This window comes from Echiichthys vipera (assembly GCF_963691815.1).
Source record: "Echiichthys vipera genome assembly, chromosome: 7".
Classification (NCBI taxonomy): domain Eukaryota; kingdom Metazoa; phylum Chordata; class Actinopteri; order Perciformes; family Trachinidae; genus Echiichthys; species Echiichthys vipera.
In genome coordinates this window covers 10,707,035-10,728,739 of record NC_139832.1, presented here as the reverse complement: position 1 = coordinate 10,728,739, position 21,705 = coordinate 10,707,035, and the positions used below count along the sequence as shown (strand labels likewise).

General features: G+C 42.7%; 1 protein-coding gene across 14 annotated transcripts; it reads left to right on the top strand.

Moving 5' to 3' along the window:
• The first annotated feature begins 130 nt into the window (after window positions 1–130).
• c2cd5 (C2 calcium dependent domain containing 5) lies at window positions 131–21,397 on the top strand. Of its 14 annotated transcripts, none has more exons than XM_083916323.1 (30): window positions 131–399; window positions 1,132–1,240; window positions 1,398–1,484; window positions 1,631–1,802; window positions 1,898–1,993; window positions 2,368–2,523; window positions 2,639–2,876; window positions 4,868–5,028; window positions 6,387–6,599; window positions 7,097–7,185; window positions 8,691–8,799; window positions 12,697–12,811; window positions 12,932–13,030; window positions 13,152–13,263; window positions 13,384–13,463; window positions 13,674–13,860; window positions 13,996–14,160; window positions 14,740–14,784; window positions 15,284–15,424; window positions 15,507–15,570; window positions 15,691–15,752; window positions 16,011–16,109; window positions 16,260–16,349; window positions 16,469–16,547; window positions 17,108–17,200; window positions 17,696–17,728; window positions 18,048–18,179; window positions 19,378–19,571; window positions 19,659–19,805; window positions 19,925–21,397. In XM_083916323.1, the coding sequence occupies exons 2-30, from the start codon at window positions 1,151–1,153 to the stop codon at window positions 20,048–20,050; spliced, it is 3,474 nt and encodes a 1,157-aa protein (XP_083772449.1). In that variant the 5' UTR covers window positions 131–399; window positions 1,132–1,150; the 3' UTR covers window positions 20,051–21,397. The 14 variants fall into 14 exon arrangements, with proteins under 14 accessions (XP_083772449.1, XP_083772453.1, XP_083772451.1 ...); XM_083916327.1 differs by having other exon boundaries at window positions 131–403; window positions 18,078–18,149; XM_083916325.1 differs by having other exon boundaries at window positions 131–403; window positions 18,078–18,179.
• Window positions 21,398–21,705: the final 308 nt, after the last annotated feature.

Sequence of the window (21,705 nt, the reverse complement as noted above, 5' to 3'; positions counted from 1 at the left end):
CACCTTTTCACGTTTGTTGTTCTCTGACCGGAGGAACATTAGTGTTGCGTTTCAAAAGGGTGAACACGTTTACTAGGTGTACCTGAAGGCAGCACGCACTAACCCCTAAAAACTCATTCATCACGAGCTGTAACCATTGAGAAGCTAGCCGTTAGCTTTACGCGTTAACCAGAGAAATGTGTAACGATGGTGAATTGATAAGTCGATTGTAACGCCACTTGTACAGCCGTGATATCAATTAAATTCAATATATGATAAACGACAATTCCCTGCCTGGTGTACTGGGAGCTAAGGTCTCGTGTTATGGGAGAAACACGGAGGTCACACGAGCGGTGGGCTGTCAACAGTAACGTCCGAGTACCGAGCCTCCTGCTGCCGCTTTGACAGTTTCTTCATACCGTAGGTAAGAATGCTACTGTTTGCACTGGGAATAGCCAGATGATATTGTTGTTACATAGGTGTTGGCTTTTGCAGTATGGTTGTAAAAACATGGCCGATCAGGTGGTAGGGCTAAAGGAGATCGACTGCAATGCAGTTTCACCTAAGTGGCTTTTCTCGCTAGCCTTGTTTTGCTAGCACCATTTAGCTAACTGTCAGTTGCTGACTGTCATGTTCGTAAACGATAGCTTGAAACGATAAGCTATTTAGAGTTAAGCGAGAAACGTAAAAGTCCAGTTTAGCTGAGGGAAGCTAGCTTATTAGCTAATGAATATGTACGTTAAATAGGGGAAGGGGCTCTACACTGTCAACAACATATGTCCATGTGTGCTAGTTAACGTTAAGTGGCCCACTCCTCACTGTTAGTGACAGTAGTGTTGATTAGCAAGCAGGTGTACGTTGAAAAGCCACTGATACATGTATGTATGTTTTTTTCTTCTATTATTTTTTCAGAATCAGTTTTAATGGCCAAGTAACAGGACAATGAAGTTGTAAACTTAATGAAAACAGCGCAATGGTGCAGAGTGAAAGGGGTCCTGGAATAAATATGGGAATATTAATGGTACAGGTTGATTTGTAGTGGTTTTGTAGGGGACTATGGATATTGAGTGTTCATCATGGTGACAGCCTGCGGGAAGAAACAGTTCCTGTGTCTGGTGGTTTTTGGTGTACAGTGTTCTGTTCTGTTCACAGATCAACCTTAAAGTTAATAATGCCAGGGAAACTGAAGGCCAAAATTGTGGCAGGGCGCCACTTGCCTGTGATGGACAGAGCCAGTGACCTAACTGATGCTTTTGTAGAGGTGAGTGAAGCTTGATGGAGCAAGACTTGTTGTTTCTGTTCATATCTGTAACACCATGTTTTTTCCATTTGGTCTCAGCATGCTTGGTACATAATTATTATTCAAAATAGTAAACAAGGCATTTAAAATAATGTGTCTTTTCCCTTTTACTTTCCAGGTTAAGTTTGGAAATACAACGTTTAAAACTGATGTCTGTCCCAAATCCCTAAATCCACAGTGGAACTCAGAATGGTTCAAGTTTGAGGTAAAAGACCAGTGAGCTTCTCTTTTAAAGCTGGCAGGCAGTGGTAGTATTATTTTACTGCATGGCACAATGTGGATTAATTCAATTTCAGCTTTCCAAACTTCTTTTACACACTTTTTTCATCTTTCCCCGTCCTTGTTGTTTAGGTTGATGATGAGGACTTGCAGGATGAGCCATTGCAGGTCACAGTGTTGGACCATGACACGTACAGTGCTAACGATGCCATAGGGAAAGTTTACATTGACATTGACCCGCTGCTGTGCACTGAGGCTGCCTCTGTCATCTCCGGCTGGTTTCCCATCTATGATACAATCCATGGTACCTGAATGAACTAATCTGACTTTGATAATTGTTTATTTTCCTTATATATAATTCATTATTATAATGTATTTCTCTTTATTATTTCTTATTAGGTATCCGAGGGGAGATCAATGTACTCGTCAAAGTGGAGCTTTTCAACGATTTGAACCGCTTCAGACAGTCCTCCTGCGGGGTCAAGTTCTTCTGCAGTATGTCCGACTTGACTTTTAGTTCAGAACTGTTTCTTTTATTATTCGAAAATACAATATAAGACACGCAGATTGATAGTCTATAGGGCAGTTACCTACAAAGCAATGCATGAATTTATTATTATTGTATTATTTAGCTTATGAGTTTGATGTTTTAGGCACAAAACACATGCTCTTAATTAGTCGTAAAATGAGTGCACCAACAAAAAAGGTGTCATTCCAAGATCAACAAAATGATGTGTCAGTGCCAGTAGAATATCTGTAAAATGCGCTAAAAGTGCAATGACAACTGAAGAGGAATTTGATGTAACTTTTTCTCATTTAATCTAAAATTCTTTCACTCTATGTGGTCTTTATCTTATTGTGTATGGTAGCTACATCCATTCCACGGTGCTACAGGGCAGCGATGGTGCATGGGTTTGTGGAGGAACTTGTGGTGAATGAAGATCCAGAGTACCAGTGGATAGACCGTATAAGAACTCCTCGGGCCTCCAATGAGGCCCGTCAGAGGCTCATCTCTCTTATGTCTGGTAAAAACAAATCCCAGTGTTCGTCTTTTTTTCATGTCGGTGTGGAGGAAAAGGAATATGACCCTCCTTGTTCTTCCCCTCTCTTATTAATGTGGCTGTGTTACCCCCTATTTAGGAGAGCTGCAGAGGAAAATAGGGCTTAAGGTACTGGAGATGGGCGGCAATGCAGTGGTGGGCTACTTGCAGTGTTTTGACCTGGAGGGAGAGTCGGGCCTGGTGGTCCGAGCCATAGGTACTGCCTGCACACTGGACAAAATCAGCTCTGGAAACGTCCCCAACATCAACACACATACGCTCCCTAACACAGCCCCGGCTTCCAATGCCTGCAATTCTCCTTCTAAGGACGGAAAGGAGTGAGTATGAACCAACAACACAAGCATGGACCCTGCCTCTTTTATTATTTGCAAGTTTCATTGCAAATCTGGTATGTGAGAATGGGGAAAGATGATTGATGCGTGCACGAGATGGAGAGTGTGTGGACGAAATGTGCTGAATGTTTAGTCTGCGTGTAGTCTAGCCGTTACTCCTGTGTGTGTCTCAGAATCTTTGACCCCCCCCCCCCCCCCCCCTGTGGCTGGTGTGTCTAATTTGTGTCACGTGAATTGCATCATGAAACTAAGCAGCACATGACATATCCTGAGACACACACATGTACAGTACACACACAGCCATCCTCAACCCCCTCCTCCCTTGTCTGCTCTTTTAGACCGCTCTTGCATGGCTTTCTGCTCTGCCTCTGCATGTTCTAGTGCTGCGTCTTTTAGTGAGTATCTAGCACACGTGTTCTGCTCAGTCTCTAACAGTGTGCTCCTTAAGCTCTGTTGTCCTCACTCGAGCTATTTAGTGTTTAGCTTGTGTTTTCATCCAGTTACTGTAAGCATAAGTACACTTAATTGCATGTGTGCCTCTTTTTTTTAAAAATATATACATACAGTGTATTCGCGTGTCTGTGAGATTGTGTGTATCAGGGATGTAAACATCTTTTGGAGATTATTCCACCCAATTCACATCTTTCTGTTGATGGTTATAGTCGTTTCAGCTGTAATGGGGACTTTTCATTGGGATACATTTTTGAAAAGATCTCTACACGTTAAATTGTGTCCCTGTGCCTGTTTAGGCCTCTGTCACATTCACATTATATTGTGTTTGCATCCCTGTTGTGCATGTTTGTGCGAGAGTGAGATCTTTAGAGCTACGCATGAGTTTCCTGCTGCTTTCACGTTGCTTTAAGTGGAATAACAAGTATAGAGAGGGCGTAAAAACAAACTGCATTTCCTTTTTTGTATCCTTTTACACTCTATTGCAATGTTGTGGTGTTGGTTCTTGTGTGCATCTCTTTCTCCCTCTCTGACTTTCTGGCTACATTCGGATTGGGACGTTTCTCACTGCTTGTGTCCAAATCGGTCCTCTGTCTTCCTCCCTCTGCGTGCTGACTGGCCCAGGTCTCCCCTTGCCCACGGATGCCGCTCCACCCACAACAGCCCAGTGCATTCAGCCTGCAGCTCCCAGAGACTGTCCCAGAACTTCTCTGTCTCTGTTCCCACACTCATCTTTACTGGTACGCAGAGGCAGGGAAGGAATTAGATACAAAGAGAAGAGAAGTAGACAGTGATGCTTAAATGGAAGGAGAAAAGTGGATATATTCTGGTAGATTGACAGTAATGTAGTACAAATTAAGCCACTGTGTAGACAGAGAGATCAAGACAAACAACGAAGGAAGACCTTCAAACCTTTCTCAGAGAAACCCCAAACGTTGATTCTAGACTCAAATCCCTCCACCAGTCATGTATTTTCCAAAGATAGAGGGTGGGCAGTCAGGTTCCCAGTTGCATCCTTCTTTAAGGGCCTGTGATCTTTCTACACTCACCTGACCTTTGCTTCACTCAAGTGGGACACATGCTTCAGCTCGTCATCCTCAGTTGAATCTGACCTTCTTGTGTTTTGGCATGTTGCTTTCTTTAGTTTGTGTGTGTGTGTGTGTGTGTGTGCGCATTTCATTTGTGTTTATCTAATTTTTGCCTTCCACGCTTGCTTTTCTGTTCTCCAGCCATCCGTAGCACCTCAAACACACCTCACCCAAAGCAAACAGGCACCATCCCACATAATGGCAATGCTGACCAACTCCCATACATATATGCACATAAATGCACACACACACACACACACACACACACACACACACACACACACACACACACACACACACACACACACACACACACACACACACACACACACACACACACACACACACACACACACACACACACACACACACACACTCTCAGAGGGTGAGGTGATGACTGACGTGGGTGTGTATGTGTGTGTCATGTTCTCCTGGCAGGCCGGTATTTGGTGAGGATCTGACCTCGTCCTCCGGCCCGCCAACCCCTTTCAGAGCCCTTCCCACCTCCTCCTCCTCCCCTCCCCCCTTCTCTCCCTCCAAGCCATGCAGCCGCCAGTCCTCATCATCAGACACAGACCTCAGTTTGACGCCCAAGACGGGTAAGAACAATTGGCCCCGCCCCCCTCTCCCATTCTCATCCCTCCCTTCTCCCTCTCCTCATTGTGGTGCTACTCTGGTGGTGGTTTTTGGATTTTTATTTTTTCATTTTTACATCTTTTCATGGTTGAGTTTAACATTATTTTATTGTAAATTGTGTTGTTAGTATTTATTAGGCTGTATCCCATCCTCCCCCTTGTTCTCAGTGACCTGGTGTGTCTTCTTTTTTTCACACTTTTGACAAAACAGAGCTTTTAATTTGTATGGAACGTGCATTATTATGTAAAGACACATCAGATCTCTGTATTAGTCCCCCCCCCCCCTTCTCCCGTGTTGTTGTGGTCTTTAATAGAAGCACTGTGTCTCATGAGGGGCTGTTGTTGATCTAAGGTCACTTATTCATTAGCAGTCGTTATGGTAAATCATTGAGGAAAAGGTAAGTTTAGACAAACTCTGCCCCAAGTACAACACCTTTTAAGGCTGTTCAGCTGTAAACACTGTATGGCCTGAACAACCTTGTTACAAGAGCCTCTCCCCTGACCCCTCAAGAGGGGACCAGCAGTCCTAAGCCGACCTCACTCCCCCTAGTTTTCTTTTCTCTCTCTCATCTATTTCTTTCATTCTCTCCTTTTTCATGCCCCTCTTTTTACGCATTCATTCTCCTTGTTCTTCTCTCACTCGTTTGTGTCAGCTTGTCTATCATTATCCTTTGCATACCTCTTTTAGGTTCCAAACCTCAGAATTGCCTCTCCAATTTGTTCTGCTATTCAAAATGGCATTGGTATTGTGTCCACTGATTATATTTTTACCACCAGTTTGAGAAACAGTCTACGAGTCAAACTTCATAGGCGTTATCTATCTTTTAGCATAGCTTGTTGGCAACATCCTTGAAAAACTTAAGAACCAAACCTAGCAGAGATTGAAGCATGTTGTTGTAAGTTGACTTACAGAAATAATGACTTTTGAAATGAATTAATTTGTCTTGAAAAACACCAAGTTACCACCACTGCTTCCATCTCGACTAAGAACAACATAGATGGGATGGTTATATAAGTCACTACAGACTGATGGTTAAATGAGTGATTGGTTCGAAGAAAAAAACCCCACCAACATCAACAAGAAAATTACTCATATGAACACAGTGTATGTTCAATTAATTAAGTAAAACAAAATGGAAATTCAATCAAATTATCAGGCTATTCTATCTCTGAGCTACTATCTAGTTTCTCCCGTCACATCCTTCTCCCCCTCCTTGGTTGTTGTGCTTCTGACCACTCTCCTCGTTGCTTTGCCTGTCCATTCTCAATATATCTGTATCTGTATTCTCTGTGCACCCTTCATCTTTTTTTCTACTGGATAGTGGAGCCAGTGAGACGCAGGCCTGGGATCTTCCCCAGCTCCCCCACCCTCTCCACAGACACCCTGTCCCTTCCTGGTTCTGGCTCAGTGGGCCGTGGTCACGGCTCTGCCCCCAGAGCCACCACCCCGCCCCCTCCCTCCACCGTCCACTCAGACTCTGTCTTGCTGAGAAAGAGCGTGTCCTTCACAGAGGACCTGCTGCTGGCAGCCTCCGGTATAGTAGGACTGCTGTGTGTCATCAAGTAACAGAACCTTAACAGTGCAGTGTTGGCGCTTCTCTTGTTGATCGGGTCAACAACCGGACAATTAAGGTTGACCCGACTGGTGTCCAAAAACAAATAACTCAACATGCATGGTGCAGCTGCCTGAGGCTCATTGGGAAACAACACTACTGAATGATAGTTCTGAATCCTACTCAGAATTCTCCTACCCCAGCACGTGGATTGATGTGTTTATGAGGCATACTCTAACCTTATTTTAGGTCCAGTATTTATGCCCGAGTAAGAGAAAATGTCAAGATTAGGCCACTCTAGCATAAAGATGAAGCAGATTTATTGACAGTTATAAATCTAAGGTTTGCAATTCAATCTGTTGTTTCACTTGGTTTGTCATAAGAATATTAACACTGCAATGATGTGTAATGATGTAATAATAAACTGACCTGTGTGTTGAAAGCGATGAAACTGAAGCTAGACACTTCTCTTTGGGCAGGAATGGGCAGTGGAGGCAGCGCCGGGAAGGAGGCAGGACCTCTGAAGACTCTGCTCAGACAACAGACACAGACTGCTCTCGAGCAGAGGGTACGATGCCGTCACATATGCTCATACATGCTTTTATCGACGTTATATGCAGACATTTGAGACTCTGACACAAGTCAAAGTGTTCAGTTTCAGTGACTGTCACCCAAACTTTTACACAGCTGCATTTTTTTAAAACGATCAGTAATTTAGTGTCTAATGGGGAGGGGTCTGTGTAAGAGCAAGTAATGTTACCTTTCTCTGTCCTCTTGATCATTTGTGCTACTCAGGGAGCGTCTTCCTCTGGGTTATTCTTAAACGCCAGGGTATGTCCCATCAGTGTGACAATCTCTCTCTCTACCTTTCCCCTAAAACCCTGACCAGCTGATGGCCACCACCGAGTCTGAATCAACTCCTAATCTGTCCCTCCTCTGCTGTTTGTAGATCTCAGAGGGGCAGGCTGGGCTGAGCAATATGGCAGTGGGTCTTTGTGTGACCCCCCCTTGTGTATTGGCTTGGCACTCACTGCACTCTAAGAAATTCACAGACATGTTTGGCGGAGGGCTGGAGGCTAGGAGTTGTGTTCCCTTCAAGTTTAAAGGGCTGTGTGACTATGCGTGTGTGTGCCTTCTGGAAACTCATGTCAAACACCTCCCTCATTTCTGAATTGTTTTCCTGAGTCTGATGGTTCTCCTGTGTCAACAACGGGAATGAGCACGCTCGCCTCATCACCTCATTCTTGCCCCCTTGCTTCAAGTGTGAGGAGCTGTCAGTCATATTAGTAACTGTCTTCCTTGCTGGAGTCCTGGACAAGAAAGAAACTTTTTTTTTCTCACAAAAGCCATTCATTACATATACTTGCATGGTTGGAAATCGTCCCTCAGATTTTCTGTAAAGGTGGTCATCACTTCAACCTAGAATACTAAGATGCTAACGGGCAGTCCAAGTATTTCCAGCTCCTCTTGCGAGTGACTGCATGGATTTGCATTCACATATTTTGACTGTAAGCAGAGGACTTGCTGTCACCTTATTGGACAGAGAAGCATGTAACACACAGTCCTGATCCTCAGCCTGGACCTTGTGTGTGTGTGTGTGTGTGTTTGGTGTGTGTGTATCAGTGTTCTTTACTTACAACTCCAAAACTAACTAATGCATTTATATAGATTTGAAAGGACTGAATAAATCACAAAGTCAGTGACACAAAATAATTAGGCTTTATTGAAAATTAAGAGATTTTCTCAATCACTTCCAGATCTATTTGAAATGCTCTCAAGTTTGTATCTACAAGGGTAGGCTGAAATGGAGCGATTCGACTTTGCATGGGGGACACACCATCACATTCAATCCTTGCTGCATGTTGGCACTTTTCCTAGTATAAGACTAACAGTATTATCACCCAAGTGTGTGTATATATATACATATATACAGTACAGTACAGTACATTTTAAAACAGGTGTTTTTAATCAGTACATTATGTACAATATGCCCAGAGAGAGAGACAACTAAATCTAAAGTGTCCAATTCCAGTTTTCCCTTACTGTAAGTGACCAGCTGTTTTCTATCTGCAGGAGTTCCCCTTCTTCACCTTGACTTCTTTCCCGCCTGGTTTTCTGGTTCATGTTGGTGGAGTGGTCAGCGCTCGATCTGTCAAACTACTGGACCGTATACACAACCCTGGTGAGTGTTGCACACAGAAACGCACAATGTCCTAATGTAGCTCATCCATTGTCCTGTGAAACGATATAAGTGAACTCCTCCATTGACCTACAGTATCTGTGAGTGTCCGGTCTTGTTGCAACTGGCTGTTAGTTAATTCTGCCCATTATCCTCTTGTGTTGAACAGTTCTCCTGTGTATGGTCCTAGTCTCAGTCTGTTTGATTGTTTAGAGAAATTATGTTGAAAGACATCAGTTCTGTACAAGTACTAAAGCAGGTGAAAGCTGTTCCTGGTCACACTGATAGGCTGCAGCTTTGTAGCATTTTGATGGAAATAAAGGTAGAATGGGTTATCATCAGCCGTGTCAAAAAGTTTCATGGATAGGGGCAACTTTCACCTTGTGGTTTGACTGACTGGCTTTGTGTGATGCATAGTCTGTGTCAGTCATGTGATGACTGTTGTTTGTGTGTGTGCTCTGGTCGCTGTGTAATTGTGTGCTATGGCGCTTCCCCCTTGGAGGTGAGGTGCAATAGTGGTGCATGGCTCCAGTCTGTTGCCTGCTGCTTCTGTTATCTGGTGTTGTTGGCTGCAGGTGGTGCTTTGGTAAGGTACTGTGGTGTTTTACATATGCTCTTGAGTTTTCAAATAGGCTTCTTATCACTGTGTTTTTCTTTATTTTGTTGACTTTTTTAGTGATATTTATATTTATGACAATGAGACATTTGATCATTAGACGATTACCTGTTGACGGTGTTGGACTTTGTCTGCAGCCTGAGTTATTTTGCCCTATGCTTGGTTTAATTGGTCTTTGACCACTCTGACTGAAGGATTTTAAGTATTTTAGGGAGGGGGGTCCTGATGAATGTTGACTAGTTTAGGATAAGCAGGGTTCTTCTCAGAGATGGACATGAGAACCAATATAAGCTACCCAAAAAGTATTTCACTAACAATCTGCAAAATGGGCTAGGTACTGTATGTATAATGCATGATGAACTTACAGTATTCCTGTCTAAAATAGTGTAACCAGAATAGTTGCAGGTTTAGTTCTGAAACCATTCTGAAAAGAGCCCTGTTGGCTGTTCCTGTGCCTTATCAACCATAGAGCACTATTAAAGGTACCCTATGTAGTGTTTGACCACAACCAGCACTATGGAGCTACGTTCTTACAATTGGGTCCCTGTTTTGTTTGTGTTGTGCTCAAGGACCCACATGCACGAGCATGCAGATGATGTGATACATCGACCATTATTGGTGGTAATGTACAACGATATAAAATATAAAAACATGGGCCTTTTATGGGGCAGTGGCTTAGACCCAAGTGGCCTGAAAAGTGCAGCCAATGCGGAAGTGCCTTAAACCTGCAATCTTTCTAATGTCCAGCAGGAGGCAACTCCACAGGTTACAAAAAGAAGTCAGTGAGAAAATGACCCTTCTTCTCAATTCAGTTTTTGCCCTAGTAAAAAATGTCCTAATGGGTTCATGGTCTTACTTGCTAGTTTCAAGTATTCTTCAATAGAGCATGTTGTTAATTTTGTAAAGTATGAATATACTGTAGGTGATAAAGCAGGGTATGCTTTATAGCGTGGCTACCTTGCGATTGACAGGTCGCTATCACGTAGCTGTGCATCATGTCCTGGGGTCCTCAGTCTGATTCACCCCTAACTCCTTCACAGCTCCACCCTCTCATCCAAATCACAAGATGGCAAAGGCCAAAATGCCAAATTCAGGGCTACAAATCAGTAGGCCACAAACTCTGAATGAAAAAAGGAAATCTCCACAGGGCAGCTATTTAAACTTAGAAATTATTCTAGAGATAGACTGCTACTGCATGCTCCTTTTTGTATTATACAGCTTCTCTCTTTCAAAACCTATAGCTTTTACTCATCTCTATTCTCCTCTTTTCCTCATCAGTCTTCTTCTTTTGAGACTGTGTTAATAGGCTTGAATACACTTTGTCTTTGCATAGTGACTGTGGAGTGCTGTCTGTCTTTGCATAGTGAGTGTGGAGTGCTGCTGTTGTGCTGTGCTTGTTTGTTAGACTGTCTCTTCTTTTCTCTTTTCTCTCTTTTCTGTACTAACGGTGTGTTCTGGCCCAGCCTTGGGTAACACGCGCTCATACAAACTGCTAGACTGGAATAGTGTCACTGCAGGTATTTCCCCCCTTTTACTGCTCTCACCCACAGGAGTGATGGCAGCTCAGTGAAGTTCAACTTGTGCCCTCTTAGTACCCAACACTGACATTTAACAAATTCAACATTAGCTGCTGATGTATCAGATTCAGTGAGCTGCCATTCTCTTCTCTCTAATCTGTGTGAGTTTGTGCTGAGCTGAGCTGAGCATGCGCTGTGTCCCCACTCCACCCCATCCAGCCTGGCCTGCCTGGCTCACCCTCTACCCAGTTCATCCCGTTACCCAGAAGAGCTGCAGCTCTTCCCAAATGTTTTCCCAGCACCGTTCTAACGCTTCCCGAATCAGAATTGCGGTCAAACCTGTCTAGACCAAAGGAGGTTTAGGAGGTTCGCTCTGTGACAAAGAGCCAATGACCGGGCATGTGCATCCCTTACTCACTGGGCCGTATTCATACTGAGAGAGCGAGAGAGGGAGAGCTGGATGGATGGAGGGATGCATGGAAGGCAGGTTGATTTGATGGGTGGCAGTTGAGGAAAATTAAAAATAGGATTTGGGATGTATGATGGGGATGGAAGGAAATATGAGCTTGGGAAATGGAGGAAGTAGCTATCAGTATTCTCTTATTTTAAAAACTAGACTAGATTTGATGGACTCTGGTGAATGAATATGGCCCTTCTCTACCCATGAGCGTGCACATGGTCATGAGAGTGCACGTTGGTGAGCCTATGCCTGTGTGACATGCTGCTTCTGATTTAAAGGAACCCACCTTGTGGGCCTGATGCCTGGCCATCAGTCATGATTCTTCATCTCTTCAGTTGATTCTTTTGCCCTCATTTATTCCTCTCCAATGTCTCACCCTGAACCTGTTTCTCTCTCTTTTTTGGGGGGGTGGGCGCTCTCCTTCAGCATGTGGCACTCTCAGGGAGCCATGGGTTGCGGCTCAATACTCTACTAATGTAGCTTCCTTCATGTGTTCCTTGCTCAGTGATCCAGAAATGAGTGAGATTAGACTCACAACTGGCAATGACTAGGCTCTTATGAACAATGTTAATAAAACAGAGGTGGTATTGCAGCAAAGCCTCATGAGACTATTGAAACACACCCATGGTTTAGCCAAAGTATGATGAAGGCTCAATCCCATTTGATTTAAAACCTTTGTCACCAGAGTAGGAAACACTTCAGCATCTTTTATTGAATAACTCTTTTACCAGCCAGCAAGACTTTCTTTCTAGCCAGACCACAATAGCCAAAACATACCTGAGAGCTGGTGACTGTATTTCTCACGTGTATCCTTTCTGTTAGTGCGGCTGACTGAAAGGAGACGTAGAGAAGAGAGAGACAATACGTGTTTAGATAATGCACATTTAAGGAATGCCAGTGAGAACGCATACAAGTAACTGAACCATTGACTTTGCCTTCATCATCATCCTCAAACTCTCATTTCATCTTTCTCATTGTCACTTTGTTTCACAAACTGGTAGTTTGTTCTGGCTTGCTTTGATACACCATTGAATTAATGTACCATCAGAAAATACAAAATGTTCTGTTTCATGTCTGTTTATTTTCTGATAAATCAAAATAATCAAATAGAATACCAGATTAGATAGACCTGTTAGATTTCCTGTCTTTTTTTTATCTAACTACGTTGACAACAGTTAGTTAGATTAAGCATTACTGTAACTCATCATTAGCTAGACTTCAGTATTCAGTGAGGTTTTGATGGATAATTCAGCCAATCAGAATTTTTTTTATGAAAGCGGTCTGATTCAGACTTTTGTGTTTTGCAGATGAGCCAGAGACCCGCGACGCCTGGTGGGAGGAGATTCGCCAGGAGATCAAATCTCATGCCAAAGCTCTTGGTTGCCATGCTGTTGTGGGGTACAGTGAGAGCACTAGCATCTGGTATGTAGTAGTACATACATGTGTGGAAAAATATTACACTTTTATCCCATTTGCCTTAAACAAATTCTTATCCTCCTCTCTCTCTCTCTCTCTTGATCTGTCCATCTCCCCTCAACACAGTGAGGAGGTGTGTATCCTGTCAGCATCAGGCACAGCAGCTATCCTGAATCCTCGGTATATGCGTGAAGGCTGCCTAGACATCGGAATCACCGACCACAGGTTGTTATGATACAGAGACTGAGCTAGCTGATTGTAAATTCTTGTATGGGTAAAGTTTATATCAGCACAGCTTGCATTACGCTATGGAGGCTGATACCAGATGGTGTGTGTTGTTCGCCAGGTTTGAGGAGCCGTCTCCCTCGAGCTGTGGCTTCTGCCACATCCCATATGATGAGCTCAACATGCCCTTCCCTGCCCAGCTCACCTACTGTTACCACTGCAGGCGACAAAAGGTCTCCAATATATTTTCTTTGTCTGAATCTAGTATTCCTATATGTTAAACATATCTTTGGTTGTTCAGTGTATGAATGCAATTCGGTGGAAATCCATTTTAATAATTGTGGTTTTTCAAGGTTCCTGATGTGCTGTTCACAACAATCGACTTGCCATTAGAAGCAGCTGTCATAGGGAAGGGCTGCCTTATCCAAGCCAGGTAAAACACCACACAGTTTAATGGCTCCAAGTCCCTTTAAAATGATTGCCAACACACCAAACCAAATCACATCATAAAGAAATTCAGCACTAAGTTTAATAGCAACACAGATATTTCAAGTAACAGTAACAGGAGGACTAATGCAACAATATAAGTGACACACACAACACTGATCAAAGTGAGTTAATGCCAGTGTTTGTCAACTTCCAGACTGTGTCGTCTAAAAAAGAAGGCCCAGGGTGAGGTGAATGCGACAGCCATCTCCAACCTGCTGCCTTTCATGGAGTACGAGCTGCACACTCAGCTGATGAACAAGCTGAAGCTGCGGAGCATGAACGCTCTGTTTGGCTTACACATACAGATCAGTGTGGGAGAGAACATGCTCCTGGGTCTGGCTGTAGGTTGACATTTTAAGTTAACAGCTTAAACAGCTATACATGTTTTTGCTGCAACTCTTTAAAATGTGTGTGTGTGTGTGTGTGTGTGTGTGTGTGTGTGTGTGTGTGTGTGTGTGTTGTGTTGTGTGTTTCAGTCTGCTACAGGAGTGTTCCTCACAGCCCTGCCAGCACCAGGCGGCATCCAGATTGCAGGAAAGACTCCTGGTGACCTGAGTAATGAGCATCACATCCTCACCATCCAGAAAAGGATAAATGACACAATAGCCAAGAACAAAGAACTCTATCAAATAAACACTCCGGTGAGACACACAACACATGCATGGACAGTAGATTGATCTGTGGGAGAGGAGCTTTGTTATTGAGTCTGCAAATTCTCCCCTAGTAACCAGGTTTAGTTTGCTAAGTAGGTTTCTAAATTGTTTAATTTCAACACCACATTAGCCAGAGTCTAATGTGGGTATTTACCCAAAATACTGTAAATCGAAAGCTTTGGGAACCTGTTTAAAGTTGTGTTCAGATGTGTGAAAGTTAGCAGTTATCCTGATGAATATTAGTAATTTGCTCATATCTTTGGTCAATCTTATGTAGTTTTAAGGTTTTGAAGTCAGATGTCAGTATAATTTATGTAGTTTATGGCCATTACATGCCATTATGTGCCTCTGTGTCACATAAAGTGTTCTATCAAGTTAATAAGGAGTCAGTGTAGTGATTACTTGACGCAAACAGATACACTTCATGCTGAACTGTTTCCATTATTTTGGATAAAATTCTCTCTTTTCTAGTGTTAAAATCATGTACGTAATCATACATTATAATTAGTCTGTTCTTTTGTGAATCATGATAAACTTACCCCTCTTGTTTCTCTCTGGTCATTAAAGAAATTATTTGCCCTGGACCCTGAGCTGTTCTGCGGCATAAACATGGTATTGAGCACGGCAACTTTTAGCTGTGAGACACAGCAAAGCATGACAAATATTTCACTATATTAATCGCAGTACTACACCACTTATACTATAACTGTATATAATCGCTCTTAACTGGGGCCATTTGGGTACAGGTAGATGTGTAACCCACTCCAGAGTCACCTCTTGAGGTCAACCCACTGTAGACTCATTGTATCTGTGTTAATGTACTCGTTTTACGACCATCTACCATGCCCATTCACACTCACCTGTGTTATGTTTTTTATGATGTGTGTGTTTGCGCCACTCCTTACTCTTCCAGATCCATGAAATTAACATCAGCCATATGTGTGTGTGTGTGTGTTGCAGCTCATTGGGTACTTGAGTGAGTGTGAGCATGTGGTGTGTTATTAACATAGTCTTTCTACTAGCTGTACAGTCTGGGCACATGTGAGCTGTGGTGTTCTGGTGTTCACTTTGACATCCCGTCTGCTCAGGTGTTGTGTACCTTTGCTTACAGGATCTGACCGATGAAGTGGTGGGTTCTCCGATTCCTGAGCCGAGGCAACGATCAAGACTTTTACGCTCCCACTCAGAAAGCTCAGATGAACTGTCAGAACTGGACCTCTCTCACGGCAAGAAGGATGCCTTTGTCCTGGAGGTGTGTATCTACAAAACATAAATACATTTGATATGCAACTGTTTCCATGGAAAAGTGTAACCATTTGCAGTCATCTCCATAGATTGATGACACTGATGCTGTGGATGACATCCACTCCCTCCTCACTGATGCCCCTACCCCTTCAGGTACACTCTATCCACTCACTCCACATTATGTCAGTTATCTCCTGATTGGGTCGAAGCTCTTAACAAATGTCATTATGTCATTCGTCATCTATGTTGCCATTTCCACTTTTATGTCTTCAGGTTTCTACAGCTGCAACACTGAGATCCTGCCTGGGATTTACAACTGGACTTCAGGAGTTCAGGTCACTCTTCACAATACAGTGTTACTTCCTTCACAGATTACAGAAATCTGATTTGTTTCTTTTTTCACCGAACACAATTATTTTCGCCCTTATTGTTGTGCTATTGTGCACATTTAGTATATTTCAACAAGTAGAGTCATCTATATTTTAAGCAAAACTACAATTTGAACATAATTTTGGCAAATCTGCCACTAAGGCAGAGAACAAATGATGGTACTCTGGGAAACTCCATGCTGTGTTTCTGTCACTATCTTGCAGATGTTTACATCAGTGAGGGTCTTTAGGTTGAGTAATGTCAATCTTACTAACCAAGGCTTGAACAAGATCTTCACTGACCTATGTGAGAATCTGCTAAAGGTAAGAACCCATTATTGATCACTCATGTGACACCATGTTTATCCTTTGTATTGTTGGCATGTTACACACTGTTACACTGTTATTAATGGTACTTGCAGCGGTTGTGTTTTGAATAAGGAGTAACAAGTCAAATCATTGTGTTTGTTTCAGAGTTTTTACTTCAAGTTGCGGTCTATGATCCCGTGCTGTCTGTGTCAGCTCAACTTCACTGTAGCAGTGCCAGAAGAGGAACTCATACAGGTGAGAGGTTTCAGGCCATCACTTATTTGTGGCATTGCAAAGAAAACAGAATATGTCAAAGTAAAAAGTCTCTTATATCTACTATTGTACCTCTGTCTGTCTTTCTTTCTCTCTCTCAGGTCGCAGTAACAGCGGTGGCCATGACGTTTGACAAAGACCAGACCCAAGAGAAGCCAGCAGACAAGCCCACCACCAAAGGTCTGTCTGGTTAAAGGGGCTAATTTATGGTTTGTGGGAAGTTTTTAATATGTTCTACTTGCCCAAAGTCAGACATTAATTATCTTCACCATAGCTCCGCATCATTTCTGGGATTTTTGGCTTCACTTGCAGCTCTGCTTAAATGTTGAGAATCACATCGCACAATAGTGTGAAACTGAACATTTTCTGATGTACAAAGTCATTCATATTAATCCACTGGAGTTGCTTGTGACAGGAGGTAAATTTGAAGTTGGCTATATGTATATGTGTTTTCTTTGTTGCTAGTTAAATTGGTGATGTGAAAATTACCAAATATAGTTTCAAATTGCCCAAAGATACAGTAGATGGCTTTTCTAATTAAAGCTTTATCTCTGAGCAGAGCTGTTTCTTTATCCCACAGTCATGTACTTTCTGAGAGAAGGAGTTTGTATCAGGAGAACAGAATTATCCTTTTAAGACTACAGTACTCTAAACAGTATGAAACATTTTGGAAACATCACTCCTGTTGTGTTATGAAATCAGGCTAAAGCACCGGAGTGATTCTATGAGCTTCTTTTCAGGAGGCAGTGAGACTGAAGAGCAGCTGCAGTTTCCTATGGAATTATGTGCAGACTCGTCGTCCACCAACGCTCAGCCATCATCCAAAATCTCAGGTAGCTTTTAATATTTTTTTTATTCCTCCCAGACCTCCTCCTCTGTCCTGCTTCACTAACAGGCATTGCCCATCTCCTCCACTAACAACTTTAGGAACAGTCTCTTTACTCACCCCAGCTGCAAAACTCACCCAAAATAAGCTGGTTATGGTTCGTTCTCCAGGTAAATAAACAGCAGATATGTCATAGCCCAGTGTGTTCTCCTTTGATGTGAACTTAGATGGCCGTGTAATGGTGTCTAGATGAGGCATCATGCTCCCTAAGCAGCATGACTTACTTTTCGTTCACATGAAATGAACACAGTAACATGAGCTAGCAGCTAGCTCCATCGATAGTAAGATGTGTGAAAGCTAAGTAACACATGCTGAGTAAGCCGTGTGGCACAAAGGCAAGGGATTGATCCTGAACCTTTTTTTTGTTTCTTCCTGCCAAGTACAAAGATAGACTTTGATGTCTGTGTGTTTGTGTGTGTGTGTGTGTGTGTGTGTGTGACAGGTGTCCCAGAGAGTACTCACGTCTCTTCCAGAGGTGAGCTCCCTTCCCCTCAACCCTCCTTCCCTGCTACAAAAACTACTACACTGCCCTGTTTTGACTTTTCATCCTTTTGTCTTGGACAGAGTTATCCTGCACCACTCCCAAACCTCATCCACTTTTGTTCTTTTCTGTTCGTTTGTTCATTTTTTGTGTCCTGTTTGTTTTGTGTTTTTTTTCTCTCTCGTTGTCGTTGTTGTTGCGTTTGTGAATGTTCGGGTGTGTGTGCGTGCGCGCGCTTGTGTATGTGTGTGTGTGTGTGTGTGTGTGTGCGCGTGCATGTGTGTGTTTGTGTGTGTGTATGTGTTCTCTCCAGCTGCCTCCGTTGATTACGGTTCCTTTGCAGACAGATGCAGCACCTGGCTAGAGCTGCTTAGGCTGAAAGCTCACACCATAAGACGAGGATCAGTTAAGACAAGTAGGAGGACACAGTCTCTAGCACACTCTGGTGATCATACCCACAAATACAGAACACAGTTTCACACTCACATACACACAAACATGCTCGCATACATTCACACACCCCTCCCTGCATGCCACTGGGGGGCGGAGCATCGTAAAGCAAGCACCAGCTTCTTAGCTAGAGTGTGAACGTAGAAGCCCCGCCCCTCAGAGGGATCCACAATCAACCGCTTGGCTTTCAAATGCCTTTAGTCGTGGCAATAATGATGAGAAATTAATTGGAAGTTTCAAAAAACTGCATTCAACGTGCTTGTACTTGTCTAGACCTGTATGGGTTGGATGGGTCTCAGCAATTTGATGACAATTACTGGAAGAATTAATTTGATTTTTCTCTGCATTTGCATCAGTGAATGTACTTAAGCTGAGAAGACATCACGTGATTTGAGGATATACTGCACCCGAACAAATTTGAACACATAAAATGTGGTAGAGATCAAGGTGGAGCAGGCGAGGGGCAATGCTTTTCTGTAAGATCTGGTATGATTTTCGGTGCTGTGCACAGTAAGTGAACTACAATCTAATGTGTGGCTCTGAAGGTTCCTGGTTTGATGGATGTGAGCCACATCAGGTAAATTTGCAGTAAGATGATGGAGCATCTTTCACACTCTGGCTCGTGTATGTGTGCCCAGCTCAGCCCATAGCTGTCTCTGTCCGTCTCCATTTCTCAAGCCTCTTTCGCAGTCAGACATAAATATTCTCTCATGTACTTCACTGTACTGCAAATACTGTATTCACACTTGTAAACATACACAGCTGTGCCCAGGTCTGTCTGTCTGTCTGCAGACACTGTTTAACTGTCTTGTCTGTTTGCTTCGATTGCATGATATGCATGGCAGCGCACGCTTTTAAAGTGATTGTCTTGACACCACACATCCACACGACTGCATGTTAAGTCACACATGTTTCCAACGCACACAGACAACTGACATACTTGCAGATACAGTAAGTGCACACGTGTTTCTCCTGCTGTGAAAATGTTAAGAGGGATGCATTTTTGCACGTACATTTCACATTCACATTCACATTCCTTCTTTAAAGTTCATATCTGCTTTTATTTTTCCACTATTTTTGAGTGTTTTCTGGTATCTCCATTCCCTTTCGTCTTTTTGTCCTCCTCCCCTCCTCTTATTTCCTCTTCACGTGTCCTCCTTTTGGACCTCTACCTGCTCTCTCTAAATCCGCAGTCTCATCTTTGGAGCGCTGCAGTCCACTGCCTGAGGGACGTTCCCGCTCGCTCCGCTCCACCCGCTCGTTCGGGGGCAGTTCTGTCACTGTGGTGAAGATGACACCGCTCTCCTTCCTCCCCGGGACACGCATCATTAAATACCTTGGGATTATCAACATGTTTTTTATCAGAGAAACAACATCGTTACGGGAGGTATGATTGCGAGAACATGCACCGCGCACAGGCACCAAGATCTTGTGTAAATTGTACATATAAAATGTGTGTGTTTGTCTTTTGCAGGAGGGCGGTGTGAGTGGCTTCCTCCATACATTCATAGCAGAGGTTTTTGCGATGGTTCGGGCCCATGTAGCAGCCCTTGGTGGCAATGCAGTGGTGTCCTACAGCATGAAAGAGTGTATGTTAATGGAAAATCCAAACAAGAACCAGGTACACAGACACACACGCACACTTCATTCATACTTGAAAGCACAATTAACTACTCTGTGCATTCTCAGACCTCACAGTCCTCATGGTTTGATTTCCCTTTTTTTTTGTTCTTCCTCAAGGCTCAGTGTCTCATTAATGTGAGTGGTGATGCCGTCATCTGTGTCAGGGAAACGGACCACGAGCCCACTCTCTCAACGACAAATATCGGACAGACTGGCGCTAGCGGAACAGATGAGGCTACATGACAGTGAAACACAGAGCCTCACTTTGTCTGCAAGACACACAATCTGACTCTAGCTGTCCAAATATGAATCATTGTCTGCCTTAAAGCTCTGTAAAAGGTCCAGGGGTTTGGACACTGGTAATAAATAACACATACTCACACTCACAAACATGCAGTCTGGATTAATATGGGGATGCAGGATGTTTCTGTGTTATTTCTATGTTTTAAGAGAACATTTGTGCAGGATAAACAGATGAAGCTCTTTGGGAATTGGGTAATGCGAGCATTTAACTTTTGCCTATGTATGACATCCGTCCATATTGGGGTCACCCAAAAGCTACAGTGTGTTGGCCGGTCCTTTTGTTGAGGCACGAATGACGCTTGAGGCAGCTATGACTAATTTGTCCATCCACAGCTCACAAGAGGAGTTATTAAAAGGACATGCCAAAAGGGACACAGTTGTAGACCATCAGATAATTGAATTAATGTAATTTAATTCTCACTCAGTGTAAGGCTCTGTGGTGAGTAACTTGTAGATTAAAAGCCCATCTGCTCATTTCAGAGTTGCCACTTATAATGACAATGTCCGGAAGGCGAGTATTTCAGTTTCGAAAAACCTGGTGCTTTTCCTAAAAATAGAAAATTATCACTAGAATATAAATTTTGAAACTAGAATCAAAACAACCCTGAAATGCCATTTTGTTATAATGATCTACTTGTTAAATGGTGTCCAGTTTTAATGTCCCAATCAGATTTTGTATTGATTTTGTTGATAATCTTCGTAATTATTGTCACAGTGTTGCTCACAGGCAGTATCCTACAGATAATCACAGTTATTCAGAAAGTGTCAAATAATGTAATCTATAATTATGCTAGGATTTCTCAATGAAACCTTTAGCACTGTGTACTGAAGTAACTCTTGCTTCACAAGCAGCTCTCAGATCAGTTCCTCTTCTTGCTTGTGTCAGATTTCACATACCTTTTGTCAAGTTTCATCATGTTCTGAATAATAATCCCGTTCTTTGACATTCTTGTCCGATGCTGGAAAAAAAAACCCATCTTCTGGTGTAGGTGCCACCTGAAAATAAACTGTGTAAATGTTCTCTAAAATCAGATTTTAGTATTTTTGTAACATAAAATGTATGAAACAGACAGCTCGTTTTGCCTGTGCAATGGATTCCTGATCTTTTGACTCACTATGTCTGAGAATTAGTGGTACTTTAATCTGTTTGTGATCAGTTTCATATATTTGTGTCTAAAACTTGAATGTACATACGTAGATGCTTTTGCTCTCTGACTAGCAGCATGCAGACCCACTTTTTATTGCCATGAATCTGTATGCTTGCCTGGTAAGTCTTGCACAATAAACTCAGTCAAACCAAGATGCATCTGTTTGATTATCATCTTTGTGAACATACTCTTTCTTTTTTGTCTTTAAGGAAAATGGCAGAAAATTATTTTTGTGCATAACCTGCACAAAAATCTCCATCTTTCCAATTCTAAAACAGTTATCAGTCGATCTATTTGGTACCAACATCTTTATTGTATATTACTTTATGGTATTTCTTCTATTCATGTTTTTGACTGTTGCAGTACCTTGCTTTATTTTGTATTCTTCTTTATGTGTCTTGTACGCACTAAACACTAAGTTTTGTCAGTAGTTTGTGAACCACAGGA

Bases quoted from the DNA above. Each gene is read 5' to 3' on its own strand.
- c2cd5 (XM_083916323.1), top strand. From the start codon at position 1,151: ATGCCAGGGAAACTGAAGGCCAAAATTGTGGCAGGGCGCCACTTGCCT. The intron at 8,800-12,696 runs GTGAGTGTTGCA...TGTGTTTTGCAG, and splicing joins GGACCGTATACACAACCCTG to ATGAGCCAGAGACCCGCGAC. The intron at 12,812-12,931 runs GTATGTAGTAGT...CCCTCAACACAG, and splicing joins AGTGAGAGCACTAGCATCTG to TGAGGAGGTGTGTATCCTGT.